We start from the raw sequence: 26,468 nt of genomic DNA on the forward strand, positions 1-26,468 counted from the left end.
CCGTTTCCTCAAATATGCCTTGCCGACAACTCCCTCAGGCAGGGAGGCTGTGCTAGAGGCAATTAATAAGCTGTATTCCCAGCAGGTAATACTTAAGGTGCCCCTACTTCAACAAGGACGGGGTTACTATTCCACACGGTTTGGGGTACCGAAACCGCATGGTTCGGTGTGACCCTTTTTTATATTTAAAATCCTTGAACACATACATAAAAAAATTCAAGTTCAAGATGGAATCGCTCAGGGCGGTTATTGCAAGCCTGGACGAGGGGGATTACATGGTATCCCGGGACATCAAGGATGCTTACCTGCATGTCCCTATTTACTATCCTCGCCAGGAGTACCTCAGATTTGTGGTACAGGATTACCATTACCAAGTCCAGACTCTGCCGTTTGGACTGTACATGGCACCGAGGGTGTTACCAAGGTAATGGCCGGAATGATGATACTCCTTCGAAAAAGGGGAGTTTTTAATGATCCCGTACTTGGACAATCTCCTTATAAGGGCGAGGTCCAAGGAGCAGTTGCTAGTCGGGGTAGCACTATTTTGGAAAGTGCTACAACAGCACGGTTGGATTCTAAACAGTCCAAAGACACAGCTGTTTCCTACGACACGTCTACTGTTCCTGGGGATGGTTCTGGACACAGACCAGAAATAAGTGTTTCTCCCGGAGGAGAAAGCCAAGGAGCTGTCATCTCTAGTCAGAGACCTCCTGAAGCCAAAACAGTTATCGGTGCATCATTGCACGCGAGTCCTGGGAAAAATGATAGCTTCCTACGAAGCAATCCCATTCGGCAGGTTCCATGCAAGAACTTTTCAGGGGGACCTGTTAGACAAGTGGTCCGGATCACATCTTCAGATGCATCGGCTGATAACCCTGTCTCCAAGGACCAGGGTATCTCTACTGTAGTGGCTGCAGAGTGCCCATCTTCAAGAGGGCCGCAGGTTCGACATACAGGACTAGGTCCTAGTGACCATGGATGCCAGCCTTTGAGGCTGGGGGGCAGTCACACAGGGAAGAAGCTTCCAGGGACTTTGGTCAAGTCAGGTGACTTCCCTACAAAAATATTCTGGAACTGAGGGCCATTTACAATGCCCTGAGTCAGGCAAGGCCTCTGCTTCAAAACCGGCCGGTCCTGATCCAATCAGACAACATCACGGCAGTCGCCCATGTAAACCAACAGGGCGGCACAAGAAGCAGGATGGCGATGGCAGAAGCCACAAGGATTCTCCGATGGGCGGAAAATCATGTGTTAGCACTGTCAGCAGTGTTCATTCCCGGAGTGGACAACTGGGAAGCAGATCTTCTCAGCAGACACGACTTCCACCCGAGAGAGTGGGGACTTCATCCAGAAGTCTTCCAAAGGATTGTACACCATTGGGAAAGGCCACAGGTGGACATGAAGGCGTCCCGCCTCAACAAAAATCTATAAAAGATATTGCGCCAGGTCAAGGGACCTTCAGGCGATAGCTGTGGACGCTCTGGTAACACCGTGGGTGTACCAGTCGGTTCATGTGTTCCCCCCTCTGCCTCTCATACCAAAGGTACTGAGAATAATAAGAAGGCGAGGAGTAAGAACGATACTCGTGGTTCCGGATTGGCCAAGAAGAGCCTGGTACCCAGAACTTCAAGAAATTATATCAGAGGACCCATGGCCTCTGCCGCTCAGACAGGACCTGCTGCAGCAGGGGCCCTGTCTGTTCCAAGACTTACCGCGGCTACGTTTTGATGGCATGGCGGTTGAACGCCGGATCCTAAAGGAAAAGGGCATTCCGGAGGAAGTCATTCCTACGCCGATTCAAGCCAGGAAAGATGTAACTGCAAAACATTATCACCGCATATGGCGGAAATATGTTGCTTGGTGTGAGGCCACAAAAGGCCCCAACAGAGGAATTTCAACTAGGTCGATTTCTGCATTTCCTACAAGCAGGAGTGTCTATGGGCCTAAAATTAGGCTCCATTAAGATACAGATCTCGGCTCTGTCGATTTTCTTCCAGAAAGAATTAGCTTCAGTACCTGAAGTTCAGACATTGTAAAAGGAGTGCTGCATATTCAGCCCCCGGTTGTGCCTCCAGTGGCACCTTGGGATCTCAACGTGGTGTTGAGTTTCTTAAAATCACATTGGTTTGAACCACTAAAAACCGTGGATCTAAAATATCTCACGCGGAAAGTGGTCATGTTATTGGCCTTGGCTTCGGCCAGGCGTATATCTGATTTTCCATATGGATAGGGCAGAATTGAGGACTCGTCCCCAGTTTCTCCCTAAGGTGGTATCAGTTTTTCACTTGAACCAACCTATTGTGGTGCCTGCGGCTACTAGGGACTTGGAGGATTCCAAGTTACTGGATGTAGTCAGGGCCTTGAAAAATTATGTTTCCAGGACGGCTAGAGTCAAGAAAATTGACTCGCTATTTATCCTGTATGCACCCAACAGGCTGGGTGCTCCTGCTTCTAAGCAGACTATCGCTCGCTGGATCTGTGACACGATTCAGCAGGCGCATTCTGCGGCTGGACTGCCGCATCCTAAATCAGTGAAAGCCCATTCCACAGGGAAGGTGGGCTCATCTTGGGCGGCTGCCCGAGGGGTCTCGGCTTTACAACTTTGCCGAGCTGTTACTTGGTCAGGGGCAAACACGTTTGCAAAATTCTACAAATTTGATACCCTGGCTGAGGAGGACCTTGTGTTCTCTCATTCGGTGCTGCAGAGTCATCCGCACTCTCCCGCCCGTTTGGGAGCTTTGGTATAATCCCCATGGTCCTTTAGGAGTTCCCAGCATCCACTAGGACGTCAGAGAAAATAAGATTTTACTCACCGGTAAATCTATTTCTCGTAGTCCGTAGTGGATGCTGGGCGCCCATCCCAAGTGCGGATTGTCTGCAATACTTGTACATAGTTATTGTTAACTAATCGGGTTCTTGTTGTGAGCCATCTATTCAGAGGCTCCTCTGTTATCATGCTGTTAACTGGGTTTCATATCACAAGTTGTACGGTGTGATTGGTGTGGCTGGTATGAGTCTTATAGGCCCTACACACTTGGCGATATTCTGAAAGATATGAACGATCTCGTTCATAAATGAACGAGAACTCGTTCATATCTTTCAGTGTGGAGACTCCAGTGATGAAGGATGCGCGGCCCCGCGCTCGTTCATCGCTGATCTCCCGTCGGCTGTGCATGCAGGCCAATATGGACGATCTCGTCCATATTTGCCTGCACTTCAATGCAGCCGGGTGACGGGGGGAGTGAAGAAACTTCACTCCCCCCGTCACTGCCCCCCCGCCGCCGGGTTGTTCGTCGGCCGTCGGGCACCTCGTTATTGCTAACTAAAGGGTTATTGTTGAGCCATCTGTTGAGAGGCTCAGTTGTTTTCATACTGTCAAACTGGATATAGTATCACGAGTTGTACGGTGTGATTGGTGTAGCTGGTATGAGTCTTACCCGGGATTCAAAATCCTTCCTTATTATGTCAGCTCGTCCGGGCACAGTGTCCTAACTGAGGCTTGGAGGAGGGTCATAGTGGGAGGAGCCAGTGCACACCAGGTAGTCATAAATCTTTCTAGAGTGCCCAGCCTCCTTCGGAGCCCGCTATTCCCCATGGTCCTTTCGGAGTTCCCAGCATCCACTACGGACTACGAGAAACAGATTTACCGGTGAGTAAAATCTTATTATAAATATTCTTGTAACACACCTAGGGGTATAGTTACTAAAATGGGAGTTCTATTTAAGATGGGATGTTGCCCGTAGCAACCAATCAGATTCCAGGTATTATCTTCTAGAAGGTGCTAAATAAATGAGAAGTAAAATTTGATTGGTTGCTATGGGCAACATCCCATTTTAAATAGAACTCCCATCTTAGTAAATTTACCCCCTGGTATTTACTTTGTGTATAACCAGATTGCATGTTGCCAGTATAAGATATGAGCCTGGTAGAGTAGGGTTAGGTTTCATATATTAAACTGACACATACACGTATATGGCCCCTCGCTATCATGATTTACTTCAGTTGAGCCCTGTATTTATTTATTTATTTGCTGAGTTCATCAGATTGAAATATAGATCATATAGTGATACAGTGACTCGTGCAGATGTGCCAAAAAATTGCTTAAAACTAATAGATTGTTGAAAGCAAACCTGGAATCCCATTGACAAAACTATGCTTTCCTCCGCACACAGCACTTGTAATGCATTGACTGTCCTTACTGAGCAACATGTATCTCTCTGGTAATTATTGAGTTAAAAAGTGATTATGTGAAAGACTTGACAGTATTCTCATGAATCCTGTTACAGCCCAGTTAATGGCTGCCAGCACTGGATGTGGTTACTTTGAGATTGTAAAATGATCTATGTTAAACAACACTTGTGGCCAGAACCTTCAGTTGTATTTGCAGCATGAACTACATACAGTGCATCCGGAAATTATTCACATCTCTTCACTTTTTCCACAATTTGTTATGTTACAGCCTTATTCCAAACTGGAATAAATTCATTTTTCCCCCTCAAAATTCTACACACAATACCCCATAATTACAATGTGAAAAAAGTTTTTTTTTTAGATTTTTGCAAATTTATTAAAAATAAAAAAACTAAGAAATCACATGTACATAAGTATTCACAGCCTTTGCTCAGTACTTTGTTGATGCACCTTTGGCAGCAATTACAGCCTCAAGTCTTGGCACACTATCTTTGGGCAGTTTCGCCCATTCCTCTTTGCAGTACTAGGAAATAAAGGTCGTTGAGGGGAAATCAAAGGCGATACTGAATAATTGAAACAGGGTAGAGAAAATAAATAATTAAATATACATCACATGAAATCTCGACGAGCTGGTATCAATTTGAATTTCTTTCTCATCCAATGTTTATAATAGTTCTTTTTCAATTCAAATGAATCTCCAACGTGAAATTCATAGGAAACAAAAAATGGGAAAGAGGCACACAATGTGTAATAATGTTTGTCATCAGATAATGTAAATGAATCCAGTGACTTCTCCAACGGGAAAGGAACCCTATATGGTGGAAATCTTGATAGCTGAGAAAGGGACAGTTCCTCACCACCTTTTCATTTAAGGATAAACGTACCCAAACTCACTTAAAATAGTGTAGCATCATACATATCAAGGTATCTTTATCAATTCATGAATAGAAGACAATAAAAATTCGTTCAATTTGAACGTACCGCACTCACTTTCTTGGAGTGTGGGTATCCTCACGTAATGGTTTCTTTAAAATGGATATGAATGCAGCCGTTTCTTTCCAAAAAAGGTTGTTTATTGTCACAAAATTAAAAATTACATAAAAATTTCTCCTTATATATTACCATCACAAGGTATATACACAAAGGGTGGGTCAGATGAAATGAGACTAACATAGGTGAATTCCGGACTAACACCTAGGTAACACCCATGTACTATACCTTCAAGATTTGGATGGTAACAGGAGGACGCAGTAAAAACACGGATAAATCACTGTCTAGGAGCACCAACGTCGTTTCGACCCAAAGGTCTTTTTCAAGGTGTGTGAAACGGCTGCATTCATATCCATTTTAAAGAAACCATTACGTGAGGATACCCACACTCCAAGAAAGTGAGTGCGGTACGTTCAAATTGAACGAATTTTTATTGTCTTCTATTCATGAATTGATAAAGATACCTTGATATGTATGATGCTACACTATTTTAAGTGAGTTTTGGTACGTTTATCCTTAAATGAAAAGGTGGTGAGGAACTGTCCCTTTCTCAGCTATCAAGATTTCCACCATATAGGGTTCCTTTCCCGTTGGAGAAGTCACTGGATTAATTTACATTATCTGATGACAAACATTATTACACATTGTGTGCCTCTTTCCCATTTTTTGTTTCCTATGAATTTCACGTTGGAGATTCATTTGAATTGAAAAAGAACTATTATAGACATTGGATGAGAAAGAAATTCAAATTGATACCAGCTCGTCGAGATTTCATGTGATGTATATTTAATTATTTATTTTCTCTACCCTGTTTCAATTATTCAGTATCGCCTTTGATTTCCCCTCAACGACCTTTATTTCCTATTATTGTATGTGGTGTGAGACTGGGCAGATCACAAGAGGAGTGAAATTGGGCTGACACTTTAAACTGCGCCAGAATGCACACACCATAATTGTTTTCAGTGTTTCCTCTTTGCAGTACCTCTCAAGCTCCACAGGTTGGATGGGAAGCGTTGGTGCACAGCCATTTTCAGATCTCTCCAGAGATGTTCATTCAGATTTAAGTTTGGGCTCTGGTTGGGCCACTCAAGGACATTTAGGGTTGTCCTGAAGCCACTCCTTTGATATCTTGGCTGTGTGCTTAGGGTCGTTGTCCTGCTGAAAGATGAACCATCGTCCCAGTCTGAGGTCAAGAGCGCTCTGGAGCAGGATTTCAATCCAGGATGTCTCTGTACATTGCTGCATTCATCTCTCTCTCTATCCTGACTAGTCTCCCAGTTCCTGCTGCTGAAAAACATCCCCACAGCATGATGCTGCCAACACCATGCTTCACTGCAGGGATGGTAATGGCCTGGTGATGACTGGTGCCTGCTTTCCTCAAAACATGACACCTGGCATTCACGCCAAAGAGTTCAATCTTTGTCTCATTAGACCAGAGAATTTTGTTTCTCATCGGCTGAGAGTCCTTCAGGTGCATTTCGGCAAACTCCAGACAGGCTGCCATGTGCTTTTTTAATAAGGAATGGCTTTCCGTCTGGCCACTCTACCATACATGACTGATTGGTGAATTGCTGCAGTGATGGTCGTCCTTCTGAAAGGTTCTCCTCTCTCCACAGAGGAATGCTGTAGCTCTGATAGAGTGACCATCGGGTTCTTGGTCACCTCCCCGACTAGGGCCCTTTTCCACCGATCGCTCAGTTTAGACAGCCGGTCAGCTCTAGGAAGAGACCTGGTGGTTCCGAACTTCTTCCATTTACAGATGATGGAGGCCACTGTGCTCATTGGGACCTTCAAAGCAGCAGATATTTTTTTTGTACCCTTCCCCAGATTTGTGCCTTGAGACAATCCTGTCTCGGAGGTCTACAGACAATTCCTTTGACTTCATGCTTGGTTTGTGCTCAGACATGCACTTTCAAGTGTGGGACCTTATATAGACAGGTGTGTGCCTTTCCAAATCATGTCCAATCAACTGAATTTACCACAGGTGGACTCCAATTAGGCTGTAGGAACATCTCAAGGATGATCAGTGGAAACAGGATGCACTTAAGCTCAATTTTGAGCTTCATGGCAAAGGCTGTGAATATTTATGTAAATTTGATTTCTTAGTTTTTTATTTTTGATAAATTAGCAAAAATCTCAAAACAACTTTTTTCACGTTGTCATTATGCGGTATTGTGTGTAGAATTTGGAGGGAAAAATGAATTTATTCCATTTTGGAATAAGGCTGTAACATAACAAAATGTGGAAAAAGTGAAGCGCTGTGAATACTTTCCAGATGCACTGTAATCTAAAGTAGGGGATTGCTATTTCTAGCATAGACTAATCAACAACTTCTACATTACGGTCCTGTGCATTTGTAGGATGAATGCTTTGTCCTGGTTGTAAGGCTACTGAAATTGAGAAATAGATATGTTCTCTGGATTTAAGAATCAATAAAAAGTCAGTGAGACATTAATGTTGCAATTTATAATTTTAGTGGATATTACTCATGTACATAAATCAAAATATATTACATATTGCTACTGCACATATTTTATGATATGCACCATAATCAAATGTTAAAACCTTTGATAAAATGATGCTTACATTTATTTTAATGAACATAAACCAGGCCTAAACAGGAAGATCCTGATAAATGGTTACAGTTATCAAAATGGCTGTGTTCACCAATGAATTAATGATGGAGCCCTTTTATTGCTGTGTGTATTACAGATGTAATAAGACATGTTGCTTATATGTGTGTCCGGAAGTCTTTTCATATTTATGATGGGTAGCACTTGTCTTTGAGAGCCCTTTTCTGTCTGGTGTTCTGCTTTTTCTTCTGTATATGATAGTCTTGTGTAAAAGCCTCCATACATCAGCAATCACACAAAAAAAAAAAAAAATTTGCAGATTCCAAGATTTCCCCCCAGAATTAAAGATTCCCCAATTCACCAATCTGCACCCATACATTACAGATAGTTTTCACTGATTTGCAGATCACTTTTAGCAAATACAGATCTGCCAATCTTTAAAGGCTCATCAGTTTACTAGAAATGGACTGCAAATCTGCTGATTGTTACCATACACAGCAAGCTACAGTCCCAATTGATCTGTGAAATCCATCATGTTAGACAACCTGATTTACCAAACCCAATCACTTTTTGGTTGGAATCTGTGATCTATGAACCCCATACATTGTAGATCAGTATTTACACAATTAGCTGCAAAACTCCAAATTGATTGCTGATGTATGAGGACCTTCACATTAGAAGGCCTGATTTTATATGCTAGATCAGGCATTCCCAACCACGGTCCTCAAGGCACACCAATAGTGCAGGTTTTAGTGATATCCAGGCTTCAGCACAGGTGACTTAATTAGTAGCTCAGTTATTTTGATTTAACCATCTGTGCTGCAGCCTGGATATCACTAAAACCTGCACTGTTGGTGTGCCCTGAGGACCGTGGTTGGGAATACCTGTGCTAGACTATCAATGAGCTGACTCCCTAATGTGTGGTGCAGATCACATTATACTGCAACGCTCTCTATGCAGTGCCCCCTGGAGGCAGATGCTGGGGGTGGTGCTCCTGCTTCTTGTCATGGTGCTGATGAGAAGTTCCTTGAAAAGTAGGAGAATGTGCCAATTGCTCCTGGCTGAACATTCTAGGTACCCACACTTCCAGTTCTTCTTCACCAGTATGGACAGAACATGACGTGGTGCAAAGCGATGCTTCTGCTGGTCTCGCTTGTTTCCGACCACCACTATTAGTGGTGGCTTGCTTGTGCTGTGTGAAAAAATGTCAACTATCTTACCATCTGTGTTAATTTAATGCTTTACACATATACCGAGTAGAAGGCAGTGCACAATATATAGACATGGGGGTCATTACACAGAATGTGTATAATACCCAGTATTTCTATACATATGTTTTAGATACCTGAATAACCCACATAGATACATGCAGACCTATATATTAGATTTCAGCCATTAATGCTGCTCAAAGCCATTAGTCCACATTTGTCAGTCACTCCTTATATGGGGGAATTAATGGAAACAAGTTCAAAGGATCAAGGTGTTTGGTTAGTAAGCATAGGGTTTAGAGATAAATAAAAGCAATAGGAATGAGTCTTTCTTTCATTGTTTAAGGGTAATTTCCCCCCCCCCCCCTCTTTTACACCAGTTTACATATAAGTTCCCCAGTTTATTTTGTTAGCAAGATCCTGACCTGTCTATGATTTGCTGCCTCAACTGTTTAACATGGTGAAAACTCTCAGGGCTGCAGATATCGAAGACCAAGATAAAGACTCTGCTGTTCCGGAGCCCACGAAAGCGTGGATCCAGCCACTCCTGGGAGAAAAGAAAGGAGGAAAATAACCTGGTTAACTTTGCTGTTTATCTGTAGACTTTATCTCTTTTACAATGTACCCATTAAAATGTAAAGAATGTATTCCTTCCACAGAGACTAATTCATGCACTTATAAAGTGGGGAAGATATTATTTAAAATATATATTTTCTATGCCCATATGCATCTGTCACTAATCAGCATGGTGACTGACTGGGTCTCTAACTCAGGTATAAGTCATTTTACAGGCATAAATCTCTCCTGGATACGTCTTACAATTACATTCAAAGGCTTTACAGAGGTTTACATCACTGTTTTCATACATGGCAAATAAATATTAAGGGCTTCATTTGGATTATACCCTGATTAAGATTTCATATTTCATTCCAGTCTTGTACAAATGGCTTAAAGGGAATTGCCAAACCTGTCCCCGTGAAGTCATGGTTTATTTTAAGCTTTTCAGTAGACTTAATAAATCTTTTTGTTGCATTACTAACAGTACTGCCACCCTCTGTGTGTGGGCCCTGGGCTGTACAATCATGTAGTACTGTGCTCACCTCAGCACTCCATTTACCTTATATTGTAACAAGGAAGTGAAAAGGGGAGGAGCAAGTTCTCATAAGGCGGAATCTGCTGTAAACTGAGGCTAAATAACAAGCATCAATACATTTCTCCTGAGTGTTCTTTATTGAGTGTCATTTTGCTCTTTAATTGCATACAAATAGTATATTTGGCAAAAGGATTTTAGATACAATTTTAAAGGTTATGTGACCTCTTAAGATAGGTGAAAGGGATGGGGGAAAATGCATGTTCTTCAGTGAATAAACAAAGCAAGGCATCAACCTGACTTGATTGATATGAATTTAAGGACAAGACCAAGATCACCTGTCGCATAGCAAAATATAGGTCATCTAGCCTTCTGATCGAATACTTTACTATGAGCAAATATAGGTATGTGAAAACGTCCAGGGTGCATTTATTTGTAGCTGTGAGCACTTTATATTTGCTTACGTGCACCAAAGGATCTGAAAACATCAGAGCAGGAGTTAGCAGTTCTCCCATAGATACCAGTAGTATTTCCAGCGGCAGAGGGATACGTTAGGAAGTGTCTCACCTGTCTGGCAGAGCCAGGGTACCTGTGCAGAGTGGGTAAGTCCAGGATGAGGAGCTCATACATCCTCCCGCTGAGGACAGCAGAGGCGCGGTACAGCTGCCTGCTCTCTGTCGGAGTGTATTCCTCCCGGAACTCCTGGGCTACAAACTGCCGGATAATTGCGGATTTGCCAACTCCAGGTGCACCCAGCACTGCCACCTGCACTGTCTGCTCCATCGTATGTTAAGCACATCTGACCTGGTCCTCACTTATGCATGACCATTAGCCATAAGGATCCACTCACAGACATGAACCGCTATTATCTTAGCATCAGCAAGGTATGTGGCATCCTCATCCTGAGACCTGTAAATGCAAAGCACGCAATTGGCAAACATTCAGCAAGAGGAGTAAGGGTGCCAATGTGGGTTTCGCGTTTGGTGTTCATGCTATAGTCATTCATGCAGTATATACAGCTGACATTAATATAGCCAGCAAGCACAGGGAACCAGCGTTAGGTGAAACAGCAATCTGCACAGTAATGCGGATGCATAATTCCCAAGCAGGGCAATTGGTGGGAAGGCGCTCATCAGCCAGCGAGAATTTACAGCCATGGTATAACAACAGCAACATGAAGCATACACCGTGCTTTTACATCATTCAATGCAGTAGATGATAATGACAAAGAATAAAGCTGGACACTAGCACACGTCGTCTCAATTAAAAGGAGAAAATAAAGTACACATTAACTAAGAAGACGCTGTACACAGGAAACAATTGGCTGCATTACTTACAGGCGGTTTTAATTAAGAAAATTATTTTTAATTTATTGAAAGATAAATTCCTCCTTCCGCATATTAGTAACTTTAGAGATCATTTGGATGATCAGTGGCATCAGTAAGAGATGATACTGTGGGGGATGTGTCGTCTGTAACCCGATACTATTGTTACCACTCAAGGTCATTCTGTGGGAGCGGGTGAACGTCAATGGCAGCGTCTTACAGCGCCAAACCTTGCAGATACGATAATGACATGGGACATAAGAGGATTGCCGCTTTAGTAGCGCTTACCTCCAGCTCCCTGGAATCAGTAGGCTCTCAGCAGCCTTTTGTCATGAATGCACAGATGTTACTATAATGGTTTTGTGATGGGCACAAAGTGACCACTGGGCTTACCCTTTGTGCTATCTTGCACCCGGATCTCCGATGCAAGCATTGACCTTCAGCACCAGGGACAGCGGCAGCAGACCCGGCCAGTGTTCTATGTACTGTACTCTCTCCCCCTCCCCTTGTACTTACTGCTGAGAGAAGCAGGATCTCGGGCACGTGCTGCAGAATACAAACAACACCCCCTCCCCCTTTTCCTAAACTGCGGCATCTTGTACTAGCAGTGGTGTGGGCATTACTACTACAGAGGTACCTAGGGTCTCCATACATGATGTCACCAGTCTACAATAACAGAGAAGTCATCCGTGACTATAGTATACAGCAGAGGTTCTCAAAGGCAGTCCTCAAGGCACCTCTATTGTCCAGGTATTAGGTAGATCCATTGCTCAGCACAGATGGCTAAATCAAATTTATTGAGGTACTATTTAAGTCATCTGTGGCCAAGCATGGATACCCTTAAAACCCGGACCGTTGGGGTGCCTTGAGGACCATGTTTGAGAACCTCTGGTATACAGTAATTGATGTATCTACAAATGTTTTTTACGTAGAAGTACTCCTACTTTTTTGTAGTGCATCAGCCCACATTCTCTCTGCCTTTCATGTGAGAATTTATGTCCACTTAAGGACAACTGTGTACCAAGAGCCTTTGGCGAATGTTTACACTACAACCTTAGGTTAATTTGCCTCAATTGATTAGGTCTGAGGGACATTTATTATTACAGGTGTGGTTAGAGATATTTCTCTTATTATCTAGCCTCCAACAGGAATCTTTAGTCATCTGTACTCTTAAGCTGTGTACACACTGGGACAAAGTGTTCCCAGCAGATATATTTGGCTGGCGGGCCTATATACATCGCATCCTGGGTACGCAGGGAGCGATGTAATGAAAGTCAGAGCGACATTTCGCTCCTTCCTTTATTACTTATGTTGCGGTCGCTAGCTTTATCACCAAATAGGCTGTAGGGTAAGGCTGACCGGGAGACATTGCTAGCAACCACGGCCACTGGCAAATTGGGCATATACACTAAGCGATATTCCCGATTTGTCATTCCAATACTGCCAGAAACAACATATCGGGCTGATACAGTCTAAGTGCGTATCCAGCTTTAGGTTTACAGAACAATCCAAAATTTGATTGTTACCACAGCAGGAAGAGGGACAATTTTATTATATATAATTTCAAACAATAGAGAGAACTTACAGCTATAGTCGCAAAAATCGGGCAATTTGCAAAGTTGGCTAATGTATTAACAGCCGCAAAACTGATTTTTGGGACACTTTCACCTCTCAAGTAGAGCTCCTGATCAAAAGTCGGATCCAGATGTTTTGCCCATGTCAAGTATACAACTCGCCTGATGTAATGGAGTTCAATGTTGCAAGTCAGACACACAACAGCTCTTAAACGCTCAAAGAATTTAGAGGGATTTTTTTGGTCGCATTAGTTATAATTGATATCCAACATTTTTCAAGCACATTTGCAATAAATAAATAATTTTCAATAAATTTGTACACTAAAAAACAAACAAACAGTCTTTTACAAATCCAAAAACGTTGTTGGTCCAGGTATAAGACTAGTGGCAAAACGTAAGAGTCTCCGAGTTCCAGAGGTGTAGGAATTTTCTGCGAGTCTGCCCATTTTTTTAAAGCGGCAATCATTTACAAGGCATAACAAACCTGGTGTGTCTGGTAAATGATTGATGCTTTAAAAAACTTGCACAAAATTCCCACACCTCCAGAACGCGGAGGCTATTACATTTTGTCGCTAGTCTTTTACAAAACTTTTACAAATCCAAAAGCGTTGTAGTGTACGTCATTTTTGCACAGGAAAATGCGTCTGATGCACAAAGGGATGTATTAGGACGCACAAGCAGCGTATGCAGATTTAAATGATATACAGCATGGCTATATTCTGTGTGTAATTGCAACTGTCAGCATACCTAATTATGTTACAGTATTTGGCTGGAATACAGTTGCTATTACACACAGAATATAGGCATGCTGCATATCAGGAGCTGCGTGTGCGTCTTATTAGCACCGTTTTGCTTCTAAAATGAAACAATGTCTATATTCTGTGTGTAATAGCAACTGTATCTGCATACAAAACGTTATGCTACAGTGTATTCCAGCCAAACACTAACATAATTAGGTATGCTGATACAGTTGTAATTACACTCATAATAAAGCCATGCTGTGTATCATTTAAATCATCATAAGCTGCTTGTGTGTCCTGGAGGACTGGGGGTTTATTTAGGATGTGTGTTGCTTTTATCATGGGAATTTTGGGCGCCCAAAGGTGACTTTCTCTGATATTGTGGACCTCCTATCCGAAATTATCGGATGTTTTATAGTCCAAATATCGCAACAACTTGGATCAGATACGCAGAAGCCGGGATAAAGATGCACGGCTCTTCACTGGCCAAGTTCCGGGAAATAGACACACATCTGTAATGTTTGATGTGATGCGATAATTTCCCGGGTGGCATTATCGGCTCACATTACATCCTGGTCCGTATTTGAATACATTTTAGCTTTACCATATGTATTTGCAGTGAAGAAGTAAAAAGACTGTCACATACTGTATACAGCTAGACACCTAAAACTTCTATTCAGATCAAAATGGACACTAAATAAGCCATCTTTTTTTTTCTTTTCTTTTATGATTGCATAGATATTGATAGTATTCATAGCACATACATACAGCTTAACAGGTTTGCTCACTACTAAATCATGAATAGCAATAAAGAAAAAAAAATTGAGAGATAAAAAGGGACAGGTACTGTATGCGCCAGAGACACAATGAAAACATGTCCCTCTTGGGGTTCACACACTATGGATAAAACAATACTGTCTATTACCCCTTTCACATCGCCAAAATAATCCGGTATCGACCCGGCAATCGACACTGTTAAATGTGCGATGTGAAAGGGGCCTTGGAGAATTCTCGGGTCGCCTGACACGGTAATTCAACCCAGGTAATAAGAAGGGTTATTCCCATGTTGAATACCGGGTCAGTGGCAGCGTAAACAGATTCCCAGGTCGATGCGACCTGGGACACGTTTACTACATAGGGAGAGGCGGCACGGATATAAGCTCATCTCCCAGCGCCGCCCTCACCTCCGCCCCCCACCGCTATGGCAACCGACCCGACATCTTGCCGGGTCAGGAAGCCAGCGCAGAGGGTCCAATGTCGGATCCCACCCGGGAAGGACCCGTTCCCAATTCCCGGGTGAGATCCGGCATTGGAGATCTGAAAGGTGTATCAGTGAAAACGGGCAATCTGTGTGCCAATTTGAGACAAAGTCATATAGTGCAGCTCTGGAAAGGCTGTGATATGACCACCGCCGCCAATTGTCGCTGCTTCACAGTATAGAAGGCACACTGGGCGGGGGGAGGGGAACAGCGATCATGTCGGAAGCATAAACAAGAGCAGCTGCCATTGAATATATAAAATCTCTACCCTGGTGAACTATCAATTTCACTTTAATAGACTTTATCAAGGAAAAAACAGAATGTGAATGACTATTTGCCTCTTACAGCTTTCACAGGAGTAACTCCACGGTTTAATTTTTCCAGCAATAAAGAAGTTTTGCATCATTTATAACAAAAATGATATTGAGATTCACACATATGAAAGTTTTTATTATATACATTTTAATCCAAGTTGCCATTTTTTAAGTTAATAGGATCCAGCAGAACCTACCTCTTACAGACATAATACAACATCTACCATAAAAAGGGGTGGGATCCACCCACATTCTCATGGAAGAGTAGGGAACATTTTAACCCCTGTGCTGTCCATGTGTTAGCAAAGGGTTTAAAACGTATTTTATGGCTGGGGTAAGAGCATAAAATCAACACTTTTCATTATTTGGTCCGTGTTTGTATATCCAGATTAGAAAAAGTAGCAGAAGGCCTCTGTCCTGTATGTCCAACCATCACACAGGAAGGACAGTGATCGTCACACAGCTGGCATGGAGAAAGGCTTAGTTCTTCAGGACTGTTTCAAAAGCTTGGAAGATGAATGGTGATACCTCAGGTGCCCGGCACTTCAGAGAGAGCTGTTTGTGGAAAATAAAAGTTAGATTTATTTTTATGCAAGTCAGAAGACTTGCTAAAGATGTCCGAGATACAATTATACCTTATGTCAACAAGCAGGTGAGGATTACTCCACACACTGGTCTAAAATACTAGTTTGTATATCAATGCCCAGTCATTTGCAGGGTCACTAGCATGCAAAATTCATTAAAACATGGAACTGCAATGGCAATTGTAGATGTTACACATTGGCAGCCATTATTTTTCCTGTGTCTATCTCTCTCCACCCAGGTCTTGAGCTCTCTAGCTCCCTCCTTCTCTTGCCCTCCACTTTCTCTGCTACCCCCCCCTCTTCAAACTCCCTTCCCAGTTCCACATTGTAACCGCTCCAAAACTCATAATGAGGGGAGTCATGGGTTCCGGGTGCTGACAGCAAGGGCTCTGGAAAGGATTACATGAACATGTACTCTTAATTTATATATCTTCTTTGCTGTAAGACGGTTCCAGCTATTCCCAGGTAACCGCATAGAAGACACTGTGTGGGAGTCAGGCAGCCAGTGAGAGCTGTGAGGAGAAAGGGGGCAGGGCCTTCCTTCAGCTCTCTACTGAGCCTGTGCTAGACTGACACCATAGTAGCTCGTCTAGTACATTTCCCATCTATTATATAAAACATATTATGATTAAAGAACTAGATCAGATTGTGGTTGCATGCTATTACAATTTACCCTAGTTTATATAAACAAGATCACATCAAATTGGAAGCATCACAAAATCTGCCATGTGTTAGTGCTGCTTGTATAAATACTGTTATGCAGCACTGTCTGGTGTTTTTGGCGCAATAACCATATAAACCTGTATCTGCAAACAGAAGAGTTGTGTGAATGCTAATCCAGCTCACTTGAATTTTTTTTTTAATTTTTTTTTAAAGAAAAGTTGAGGAGCAAAGATCCAATAAAAAAAAAAAAAAAAAAGAAGGACAACACCATTGTACACCTGTCAGGCGGCTGAATGATGCTGGCAATACATACACTGATAATGGAGTCAGACAACAGAAACTTACTGCACAGCTAGCACTTCCAGGCTGCATCCTCAGCTCTGCCAACACCCAAATGCCATTTGTAAGCTTCATTGATTGATACAGCATGTCCTGACCTTCCACTGTACGCCGGGCTACTGTGAAGATATTGCTGGCCTGCATCTTGTTACTGATCGCATCTGTGGAACCAGACAGTAATGTAAGCTCACCAGCATGTGATCGAAAAGTAGGAGAGACGATTGGTAGAACTGGAATGTGGTAATTAAAGAAATGTGAACAGAATAAAACACAGTATATGAAAAGTCTTCCTTCCTGATTCTATAGAGAGCTATTACAGTGGCAGAAAAACTCCTGGATCACTCGCAACTTTTGTGGCTTTTTAAAAGTCATAGCCAGACATGTAATGCCATATTGTCTTTGTAAATTAACTAAAGGTGCACAAGCATTGTGCGATGTAACCTTACGATTTTGACTATATAGTCAAAATCGTAAGGAAAGTTAGTGCAAATCGCACCATGTGTACACAGCTTGCGGTACCGACGCACGGACCAGCGGGATCGGAATTAAAAGAAAAAATTGACTGTGCAGGCAAGGCAATTTAAACTATATTGTGTACAATCTAGTACATAGTATAGTCAAAATTGGCACTTAGCCAAAATCTCAAGTTAAGATGGTATCGGTGGTTCAGGGCTCCGGGGAGAGCTCAGGGGAAATCGCATAGTCAAAATCGGAGATAGTCAATATCTCACCGTGTGTACACACCTTAAGTTTTGAATTGAATTTACCATGTACAATATAAAAATATGGTTACGAAAAAGAAACTTTATCAAATTAGAAGAAAATATATTGTATCCATAGAGTAACATGAAATATTTGTACAAATAACCGCCCATAATATTTATTCAAATGCAATGCAATACAAATAGTGTACAAGGTTTGCCAGGAGATCGATGGGGACAACTCTATTCCATAAAACTGTAAGAGCTTCATCCAGCTTTCTTCAGATTGAAGTATGGTGATTGTGCCCCGGCCATTGAATTTGCTTAATAAGATGGGTCTCAAAACATTTCTCCATGATTTTGCATGATGACACGCTATGATGTCATCATAACAAATGAATTCACCTTCCAGAAATTATCTGTCCACTTGAACATCACTTGGTTTGCAGTGACATGGTGCTTCTTTCAGTGCATTTTTTCCCCTTTTTAAGATCTCATTAGCAGTGTTTAGAATCGTACAAACAATGAGAAAGCAGACAAAGTGTGAATGTAAAGCCCTAATTCAATTAGCTGCAAATTTACTACGAATTATGCCTATTTAATTATTCGCTAAATACTTTATTATGACCAATAATAAACTTCTATACTGTTACTGGATGTCAGTTTAGCTTTTTTAAAGGGGTACAGGCAAATTTAGCCACTTCTCACTTTTCACTGCCGGCAACAATTTTCGCAGTAATTCGCTTTCCGTGAATTTGCAATTGAATAGGCGGAATCACGGGAGTGCGTATACCCGTGAAAAGCCCGTTTTCAGGGTGAAAAAAAAAAATTAGCAAAAGCCGTGAAAACGGCATTCGCAGTAAATTACCGCGATTTAATGTCGGTCGGAAACGCGGCCAAACCCGACAGGTTTTAGTCCCGTTTCCGACAATGTCAATCCGACTTTAGAAAAAGTCGGATTGCCATTGTTTGGCCGGGCATTGAATACTGACCTGTCGGAAAGGATCCGACAGGTATTGAATACACACCTAACCATTACTAAGGGAGACAATTATGACAAGTAGAGTGGGGAAGGACAATACAGAAAGGCAAAAAGGGAAGAAGGAAAAGAAAAGGGAGGGGGGTGGGGTGGATTAGTACAAACAGCCAATATGTATAAAAATTGTTCAAAGCAAAATGTAATCACTAGTTCACATAAGAAAATAGATCAAAGGAAGAACTTAATTATGTGTGTGTGTGTGTGTGTGTGTGTGTAAGTCATTACAATTCAACCACGTATCAAGAAGAAACAAGTACTTGACGCATCAGATACCATTCAGTGTTTTCAAATAGTTAATATATGTAAATAAGAATTTACTCACCGGTAATTCTATTTCTCGTAGTCCGTAGTGGATGCTGGGAACTCCGTAAGGACCATGGGGAATAGCGGGCTCCGAAGGAGGCTGGGCACTCTAGAAAGATCTTAGACTACCTGGTGTGCACTGGCTCCTCCCACTATGACCCTCCTCCAAGCCTCAGTTAGGTACTGTGCCCGGACGAGCGTACACAATAAGGAAGGATTTTGAATCCCGGGTAAGACTCATACCAGCCACACCAATCACACCGTACAACTCGTGATATGAAACACAGTTAACAGTATGAAACAATAGAGCCTCTCAACAGATGGCTCAACAATAACCCGATTTAGTTAACCATAACTATGTACAAGTATTGCAGATAAACCGCACTTGGGATGGGCGCCCAGCATCCACTACGGACTACGAGAAATAGAATTACCGGTGAGTAAATTCTTATTTTCTCTAACGTCCTAGTGGATGCTGGGAACTCCGTAAGGACCATGGGGATTATACCAAAGCTCCCAAACGGGCGGGAGAGTGCGGATGACTCTGCAGCACTGAATGAGAGAACTCCAGGTCCTCCTCAGCCAGGGTATCAAATTTGTAGAATTTTGCAAACGTGTTTGCCCCTGACCAAGTAGCTGCTCGGCAAAGTTGTAAAGCCGAGACCTCTCGGGCAGCCGCCCAAGATGAGCCCACCTTCCTTGTGGAATGGGCATTGACAGATTTTGGCTGTGGCAGGCCTGCCACAGTATGTGCAAGCTGAATTGTACTACAAATCCAACGAGCAATAGTCTGCTTAGAAGCAGGAGCACCCAGCTTGTTAGGTGCATATAGGATAAACAGCGAGTCAGATTTTCTGACTCTAGCCGTTCTGGAAACATATTTTCAGTGCCCTGACAACGTCTAGCAACTTGGAGTCCTCCAAGTCCCTAGTAGCCTAGGCACCACAATAGGCTGGTTCAGGTGAAACGCTGACACCACCTTCGGGAGAAACTGGGGACGAGTCCTCAATTCTGCCCTATCCATATGGAAAATCAAATAAGGGCTTTTACAAGACAAAACCGCCAACTTTGATACTCGCCTGGCAGAAGCCAAGGCCAATAACATAACCACCTTCCACGTGAGATATTTCAGATCCACGGTTTTTAGTGGTTCAAACCAATGTGATTTTAAGAAACTCAACACCACGTTGAGATCCCAAGGTGCCACAGGAGGCACAAACGGGGGCTGACTCTGCAGCACTCCTTTTATAAATGTCTGAACTTCAGGTACTGAAGCTAGTTCTTTTTGAAAGAAAATCGACAGAGCCGAGATCTGTACCTTAATGGAACCCAATTTAAGGCCCATAGTCACTCCTGCTTGCAGGAAATGCAGAAATCGACCTAGTTGAAATTCCTCTGTTGGGGCCCTTTCGGCCTCACACCATGCAACATATTTTCGCCATATGCGGTGATAATGAGTTGCTGTAACCTCTTTCCTGGCTTTAGTAAGCGTAGGAATGACTTCCTCCGGAATGCCCTTTTCCTTCAGGATCCGGCGTTCAACCGCCATGCCGACAAACGCAGCTGCGGTAAGTCTTGGAACAGACAGGGCCCCTGCTGCCGCAGGTCCTGTCTGAGTGGCAGAGGCCATGGGTCCTCTGATATAAATTCTTGAAGTTCTGGGTACCAAGCTCTTCTTGGCCATCCACGAGTATCGTTCTTACTCCTCGCCTTCTTATTATTCTCAGTACCTTTGGTATGAGAGGCAGAGGGGAGAACACATAAACCGACTGGTACACCCACGGTGTTACCAGAGCGTCCATAGCTATCGCCTGAGGGTCCCTTGACCTGGTGCAATATCTTTTATAGCTTTTTGTTGAGGCGGGACGCCATCATGTCCACCTGTGGCCTTTCCCAATGGTGTACAATCCTATTGGAAGACTTCTGGAGGAAGTCCCCATTCTCCCGGGTGGAGGACGTGTCTGTTGAGAAGATCTGCTTCCCAGTTGTCCACTCCGGGAATGAACACTGCTGACAGTGCTAACACATGATTTTCCGCCTATCGGAGAATCCTTGTGGCTTCTGCCATCGCCATCCTGCTTCTTGTGCTGCCCTGTTGGTTTACATGGGCGACTGCCGTGATGTTGTCTGATTGGATCAGTACCGGCTGGTTTTGAAGCAGAGGCCTTGCCGGCCTCAGGGCATTGTAAATGGCCCTCAGGTCCAGAATATTTATGTGTAGGGAAATAACCTGACTTGACCAAAGTCCCTGGAAATTTCTTCCCTGTGTGACTGCCTCCCAGCCTCAAAGGCTGGAATCCATGGTCACTAGGACCTAGTCCTGTATGCCGAACCTGCGGCCCTCTTGAAGATGGGCACTCTGCAGCCACCACAGTAGAGATACCCTGGTCCTTGGAGACAGGGTTATCAGCCTATGCATCGGAAGATGCGATCCGGACCACTTGTCCAACAGGTCCCTCTGAAAAGTTCTTGTATGGAACCTGCCTAATGGGATTGCTTCGTAGGAAGCTACCATTTTTCCCAGGACTCGCGTGCAATGATGCACCGCTGCCTATTTTGGCTTCAGGAGGTCTCTGACTAGAGATGACAACTCCTTGGCTTTCTCCTCCGGGAGAAACACTATTTCTGGTTTATGTCCAGAACCATCCCCAGGAACAGTAGACGTGTCATAGGAACCAGCTGTGACTTTGGACTGTTTAGAATCCAACCATGCTGTTGTAGCACTTTCCAAAATAGTGCTACCCCGACTACCAACTGCTCCTTGGACTTCGCCCTTATAACGAGATTGTCCAAGTACGGGATAATTACAACTCCCTTTTTTTGAAGGAGTATCAACATTTCGGCCATTACCTTGATAAAACACCCTCGGTGCCATGTACAGTCCAAACGGCAGTGTCTAGACTTGGTAATGGTAATCCTGTACCACAAATCTGAGGTACTCCTGGCGAGGATGGTAAATGGGGACATGCAGGTAAGCATCCTTGATGTCCCAGGATACCATGTAATCCCCCTCGTCCAGGCTTGGAATAACCGCCCTGAGTGATTCCATCTTGAACTTGAATTTTTGTGTTCAAGGATTTTAAATATAAAATGGGTCACACCGAACCATGCGGTTTCGGTACCCCAACCCGTGTGGAATAGTAACCCCGTCCTTGTTGAAGTAGGGGCACCTTGAGTATTACCTGCTGGGAATACCGCTTATTAATTGCCTCTAGCACAGCCTCCCTGCCTGAGGGAGTTGTCAGCAAGGCATATTTTAGGAAACGGCTGGGGGGAGACATCTCTAATTCCAGCTTGTACCCCTGAAATACTACTTGAAAGAAACAGGGATCCACCTGTGAGCGAGCCCACTAATTGCTGAAATTTTTTGAGACGGCCCCCCACCGTACCTGGCTACACCTGTGGAGCACCCGCGTCATGGTGTGGCCTCACAGGAGGCGGGGGAAGAATCTTGATTCTGGGAACAGGCTGACTGGTGCAGCTTTTTTCCCTCTACCCTTGTCTCTGTACAGAAAGGAAGCGCCATTTGACCCGCTTGCTTTTCTGAAGCCGAAAGGACTGTACCTTTGTCTGTGAGGAAACCTGAGGTAAAATTATTTCTTCCCAGCAGTTGCTGTGGATACGAGGTCCCAGAGACCATCCCCAAATAATTCCTCACCCTTATAAGGCTCTCTATGCGCTTTTTAAGTCAGCATCACCTGTCCAGTGACAGGTCTCTAATACCCTCCTGACAGAATGGACATTACATTTATTTTGGATGCCAGCCGGCAAAATATCCCTCTGTGCATCCCCCATATATAAGACGACGTCTTTAATATGTTTTTATGTTTGCCAACTAGTATCCCTGTTTGACAGGGTCACCGACCACGCTGCAGCAGCACTATCTGCAGGTCTCAGTCTAGTACCTGAGTGTGTAAATACAGACTTCAGGATAGCCTCCTGTTTTTTATCAACAGGTACCTATTAAAGTGGCCGTATCCTAAGACGGCAGTGCCACCTTTTTTGACAAACGTGTGAGCGCCTTATCCACCCTAGGGGATATCTCCCAGCGTAACTTATCCACCTGGCGGGAAAGGGTACGCCATCAGTAACTTTTTATAAATTACCAGTTTCTTAACGGGGGAACCCACGCTTTCACACACTTCATTTATTCATCTGATGGGGGAAACAAAACACTGCCTGTTTTTTCTCCCCAAACCTAAAACCCATTTTTAGAGGTGCTTGGGTTAAAGTCAGAAATGTATAACACATTTTTTATTGCCGGGATCACGTCACGGATGTTCCTAGTGGATTGTGTATATGTCTCCACCTTGTCGACACTGGAGTCAGACTCCGTGTCGCCATCTGTGTCTGCCATCTGAGAGAGCGGGCGTTTTTGAGCCCCTGATGGCCTTTGAGACGCCTGGGCAGGCGCGGGCTGCGAAGCCGGCTGTCCCACAGCTGTTACGTCATCCACCCTTTTATGCAAGGAGTTGACACTGTCGGTTAATACCTTTCACCTATCCATCCACTCTGGTGTCGGCCCCACAGGGGGCGACATCACATATATCGGCCTCTGTTCTGTCACCATATAAGCCTCCTCATTCAACATGTCGACACAGCCGTACCGACACACCGCAGACACACAGGGAATGCTCTAAACGAGGACAGGACCCACAAAAGCCCTTTGGGGGGACAGAGTAAGAGTATGCCAGCACACACCAGAGCGCTATATATATACAGGGACTAACTGAGTTATGTCCCTAATAGCTTTTATATAATATACTGTATACAGTGCCAAATTTAATGCCCCCCCCTCTCTTTTCCCTCTTACTGTGCAGGGAAGAGCCAGGGAGCTTCCCTCCAGCCGAGCTGTGAGAGAAAAATGGCGCCAGTGTGCTGAGGAGATAGGCTCCGCCCCTTTTTCGCGGCCTATTCTCCCGTTTTTTATGGAATTCTGGCAGGGGTATTTACCTCATATATAGCCCCTGGGGCCATATATTGAGGTATTTTAGCCAGCCAAGGTGTTTTTATTGCTGCCTCAGGGCGCCCCCCCCAGCGCCCTGCACCCTCAGTGACCGGAGTGTGAAGTGTGTGAGAGGAGCAATGGCGCACAGCTGCAGTGCTGTGCGCTACCTTGGTGAAGACAGAGTCTTCATGCCGCCGATTTTCCGGACCATCTTCTTGCTTCTGGCTCTGTAAGGGGGACGGCGGCGCGGCTCCGGGACCGAACATCAAGGCTGGGCCTGCGGTCGATCCCTCTGGAGCTAATGGTGTCCAGTAGCCTAAGAAGCCCAATCCGGCTGCAAGCAGGCGAGTTCGCTTCTTCTCCCCTTAGTCCCTCGCTGCAGTGAGCCTGTTGCCAGCAGGTCTCACTGAAAATAACAAATTCTAAGACTATAACTTTCTAAGAGCTCAGGAGAGCCCCTAGTGTGCATCCAACCTCGGCCGGGCACGAAATCTAACTGAGGCTTGGAGGAGGGTCATAGTGGGAGGAGCCAGTGCACACCAGGTAGTCTAAGATCTTTCTAGAGTGCCCAGCCTCCTTCGGAGCCCGCTATTCCCCATGGTCCTTACGGAGTTCCCAGCATCCACTAGGACGTTAGAGAAAATATGTGCTTGTAAATTAGGATCTAATTGGTAGAGATAGAGGCCCCATTTTTAATGAAATTTTAATATGCTTTTTCCATATCTGGTAACACCAAAGTATAGTAATTTTGACAACCAAACCTTCAAACAGCTCACAGTGGGTAAGGAACTGTTTGTCCAATTCAATAATATGACTTTCTTAACTAATGTGATCAGTACTATGATAAGTGGGATAACAGTCTTCCAATTATGTCCTAGGTCGCAATTGGTAAAGTCAGCAAACAAGAATATGAGCGGATCTGAGCTAACAGTTAGAGTTAATAAACATTGTCAGCTTGTTCCAAAACCTCCCGATTTTAGTGCATTCCCAGATGTTATGGAAAGAGAAAAAAAAAAAAAAAGATGCAGAATAATAGTGACATTCGGGACATTGTCCAGTTTCACTAGGAGCCATATGTTTGAGCTGTAATTGAGATATACAGTATAAGCCTGATTACCAGTTTTGAGGTGGACTTCCTGTAACACTGCCTACTGCAAGTATTTCACAGTCGATGTGAAGTGGCTTAGTACATAAGACGGGGAGGAACAAGATGGAGTGTACTTAGACCAGTGATGGCTAACCTTGACACTCCAGCTGTTGAACTACACATCCCAGCATGCCCTGCATCAGTTTTAGCATGGCCAAATAACAAAACTGTAGCAGGGCATGCTGGGATATGTAGTTCAACAACAGCTGGAGTGTCAAGGTTAGCCATCACTGACTTAGACCAACTCAAAATAGAGAGACACCACATTTTTGACGAGTTCATATGAATCAAATTAAAGTACAGATGTGTCCTTCTACATCCTAAATTTCAGCATGTTCACTAACGCCGGGTGTCTTTTTGTGCATTTGTGCCCCCGAAAATGCATCTTATTTATGTCGCTTTGCACTGTAAATATAGCATTTAGTATGCAGATACAGCCGCACTCAGAATATAGGCATGATACATATAATTTTAACCAGCAGAGTCTGCTTGTGCGTCTTATTCAAACAGCGACATGAATAAGACGCATTTTCTGAAAACACAACGTTAGCAGAGTTGCCTGGCAACTGCCAGCTCACTCACGCCAGGCATCTCGTGGAGTATGCCGTATTGAGGCTAGATGTATGAGGGCACATCTGTATAACCTTTTAACTTTTGAACTTAATCAAAATGTGACACTTAAACAATGAGCTAATATCTGAACAAAAAGATATAGCACCGTCAGGAGCACGAGAACATTAAAAAATTGCAGTAAAATATACATAAAAATGCTCCCGTGAAGTGATGCATATATTCTAAATACCCAGAAACGCCCCTGATGGACTGGAGTATATTCTAGAAGATCTACAGTATTTAGGTTGACACCAAATGTTCGATAGTCGACACATGTGTTTTCAAGTTTTTGGTCAAATCTTCTATGTTTGATAATATGTCACCACCATCATTCCAAAATGTGTACGCTGGCAGGCTTGCTTCACCCGCCGCGCTTCAGGCAAAGTTACTATTCCCAATCATAGTAGACATTTATAGTAAATAAAGCAAATGCCAGGAAAACATGTAAACCCCCCCAAAGGGAAAAAAAATAAAAATGTGTCGACCATTCTCATGTCAACCTTTTGTACCTGTCGTCCTTAAACACTGTTGACCTAATGCATGTCGATAATATGGGTACACATATGCACCATTGATCTATCATCCAGATACTGATGGGCTGAATGGTATTTTTGAACTGAACTGTGGCCCGCTGCCGAAGTCCCATCCCCTTAGGGCATCATACTGACTTTGCCCTCTCCCCACAATTGGAGGCATGATGCCATAGTGTTGGGGCCTAATAAGGAAAAGTGCTTTGCCAGCCCCCATCATGAGAACTCTGACAATTTCCTTTTCTAGCACCAGCATACATAACTGGTCACCTCCTATTCAATCTGCACATTTCCATGTCATCCAGCCACAACTATGGGATTAAATTGTTACAGAATAT

The 26,468-nt window shown here is 43.7% G+C and overlaps 2 protein-coding genes across 4 annotated transcripts in view; both read right to left on the bottom strand.

Moving 5' to 3' along the window:
* Positions 1-8,532: 8,532 nt before the first annotated feature.
* On the bottom strand, positions 8,533-15,275 carry RASL10A (RAS like family 10 member A). The gene is made up of 4 exons (XM_063913344.1): positions 11,771-15,275; positions 10,620-10,961; positions 9,388-9,509; positions 8,533-8,946 (listed from the first exon to the last, which is right to left on the bottom strand). Exons 2-4 carry the CDS (start codon positions 10,833-10,835, stop codon positions 8,685-8,687), a joined length of 600 nt encoding a protein of 199 aa, XP_063769414.1. The 5' UTR covers positions 10,836-10,961; positions 11,771-15,275; the 3' UTR covers positions 8,533-8,684.
* Positions 15,276-15,373: 98 nt separating this feature from the next.
* Positions 15,374-26,468, bottom strand: part of AP1B1 (adaptor related protein complex 1 subunit beta 1) — an 89,952-nt gene continuing 78,857 nt past the window's right edge. For all 3 annotated transcript variants that reach the window (XM_063913341.1, XM_063913343.1, XM_063913342.1), the window contains 2 exons: positions 16,857-17,011; positions 15,374-15,819 (listed from right to left, as the gene is read on the bottom strand). In XM_063913341.1, the coding sequence (XP_063769411.1) occupies positions 15,745-15,819; positions 16,857-17,011 (230 nt within the window). In that variant the 3' untranslated portion in view covers positions 15,374-15,744. The remainder of the gene's footprint in view (positions 15,820-16,856; positions 17,012-26,468) is intronic.

Source organism: Pseudophryne corroboree, chromosome 1 (genome assembly GCF_028390025.1).
Source record: "Pseudophryne corroboree isolate aPseCor3 chromosome 1, aPseCor3.hap2, whole genome shotgun sequence".
Lineage (NCBI taxonomy): Eukaryota > Metazoa > Chordata > Amphibia > Anura > Myobatrachidae > Pseudophryne > Pseudophryne corroboree.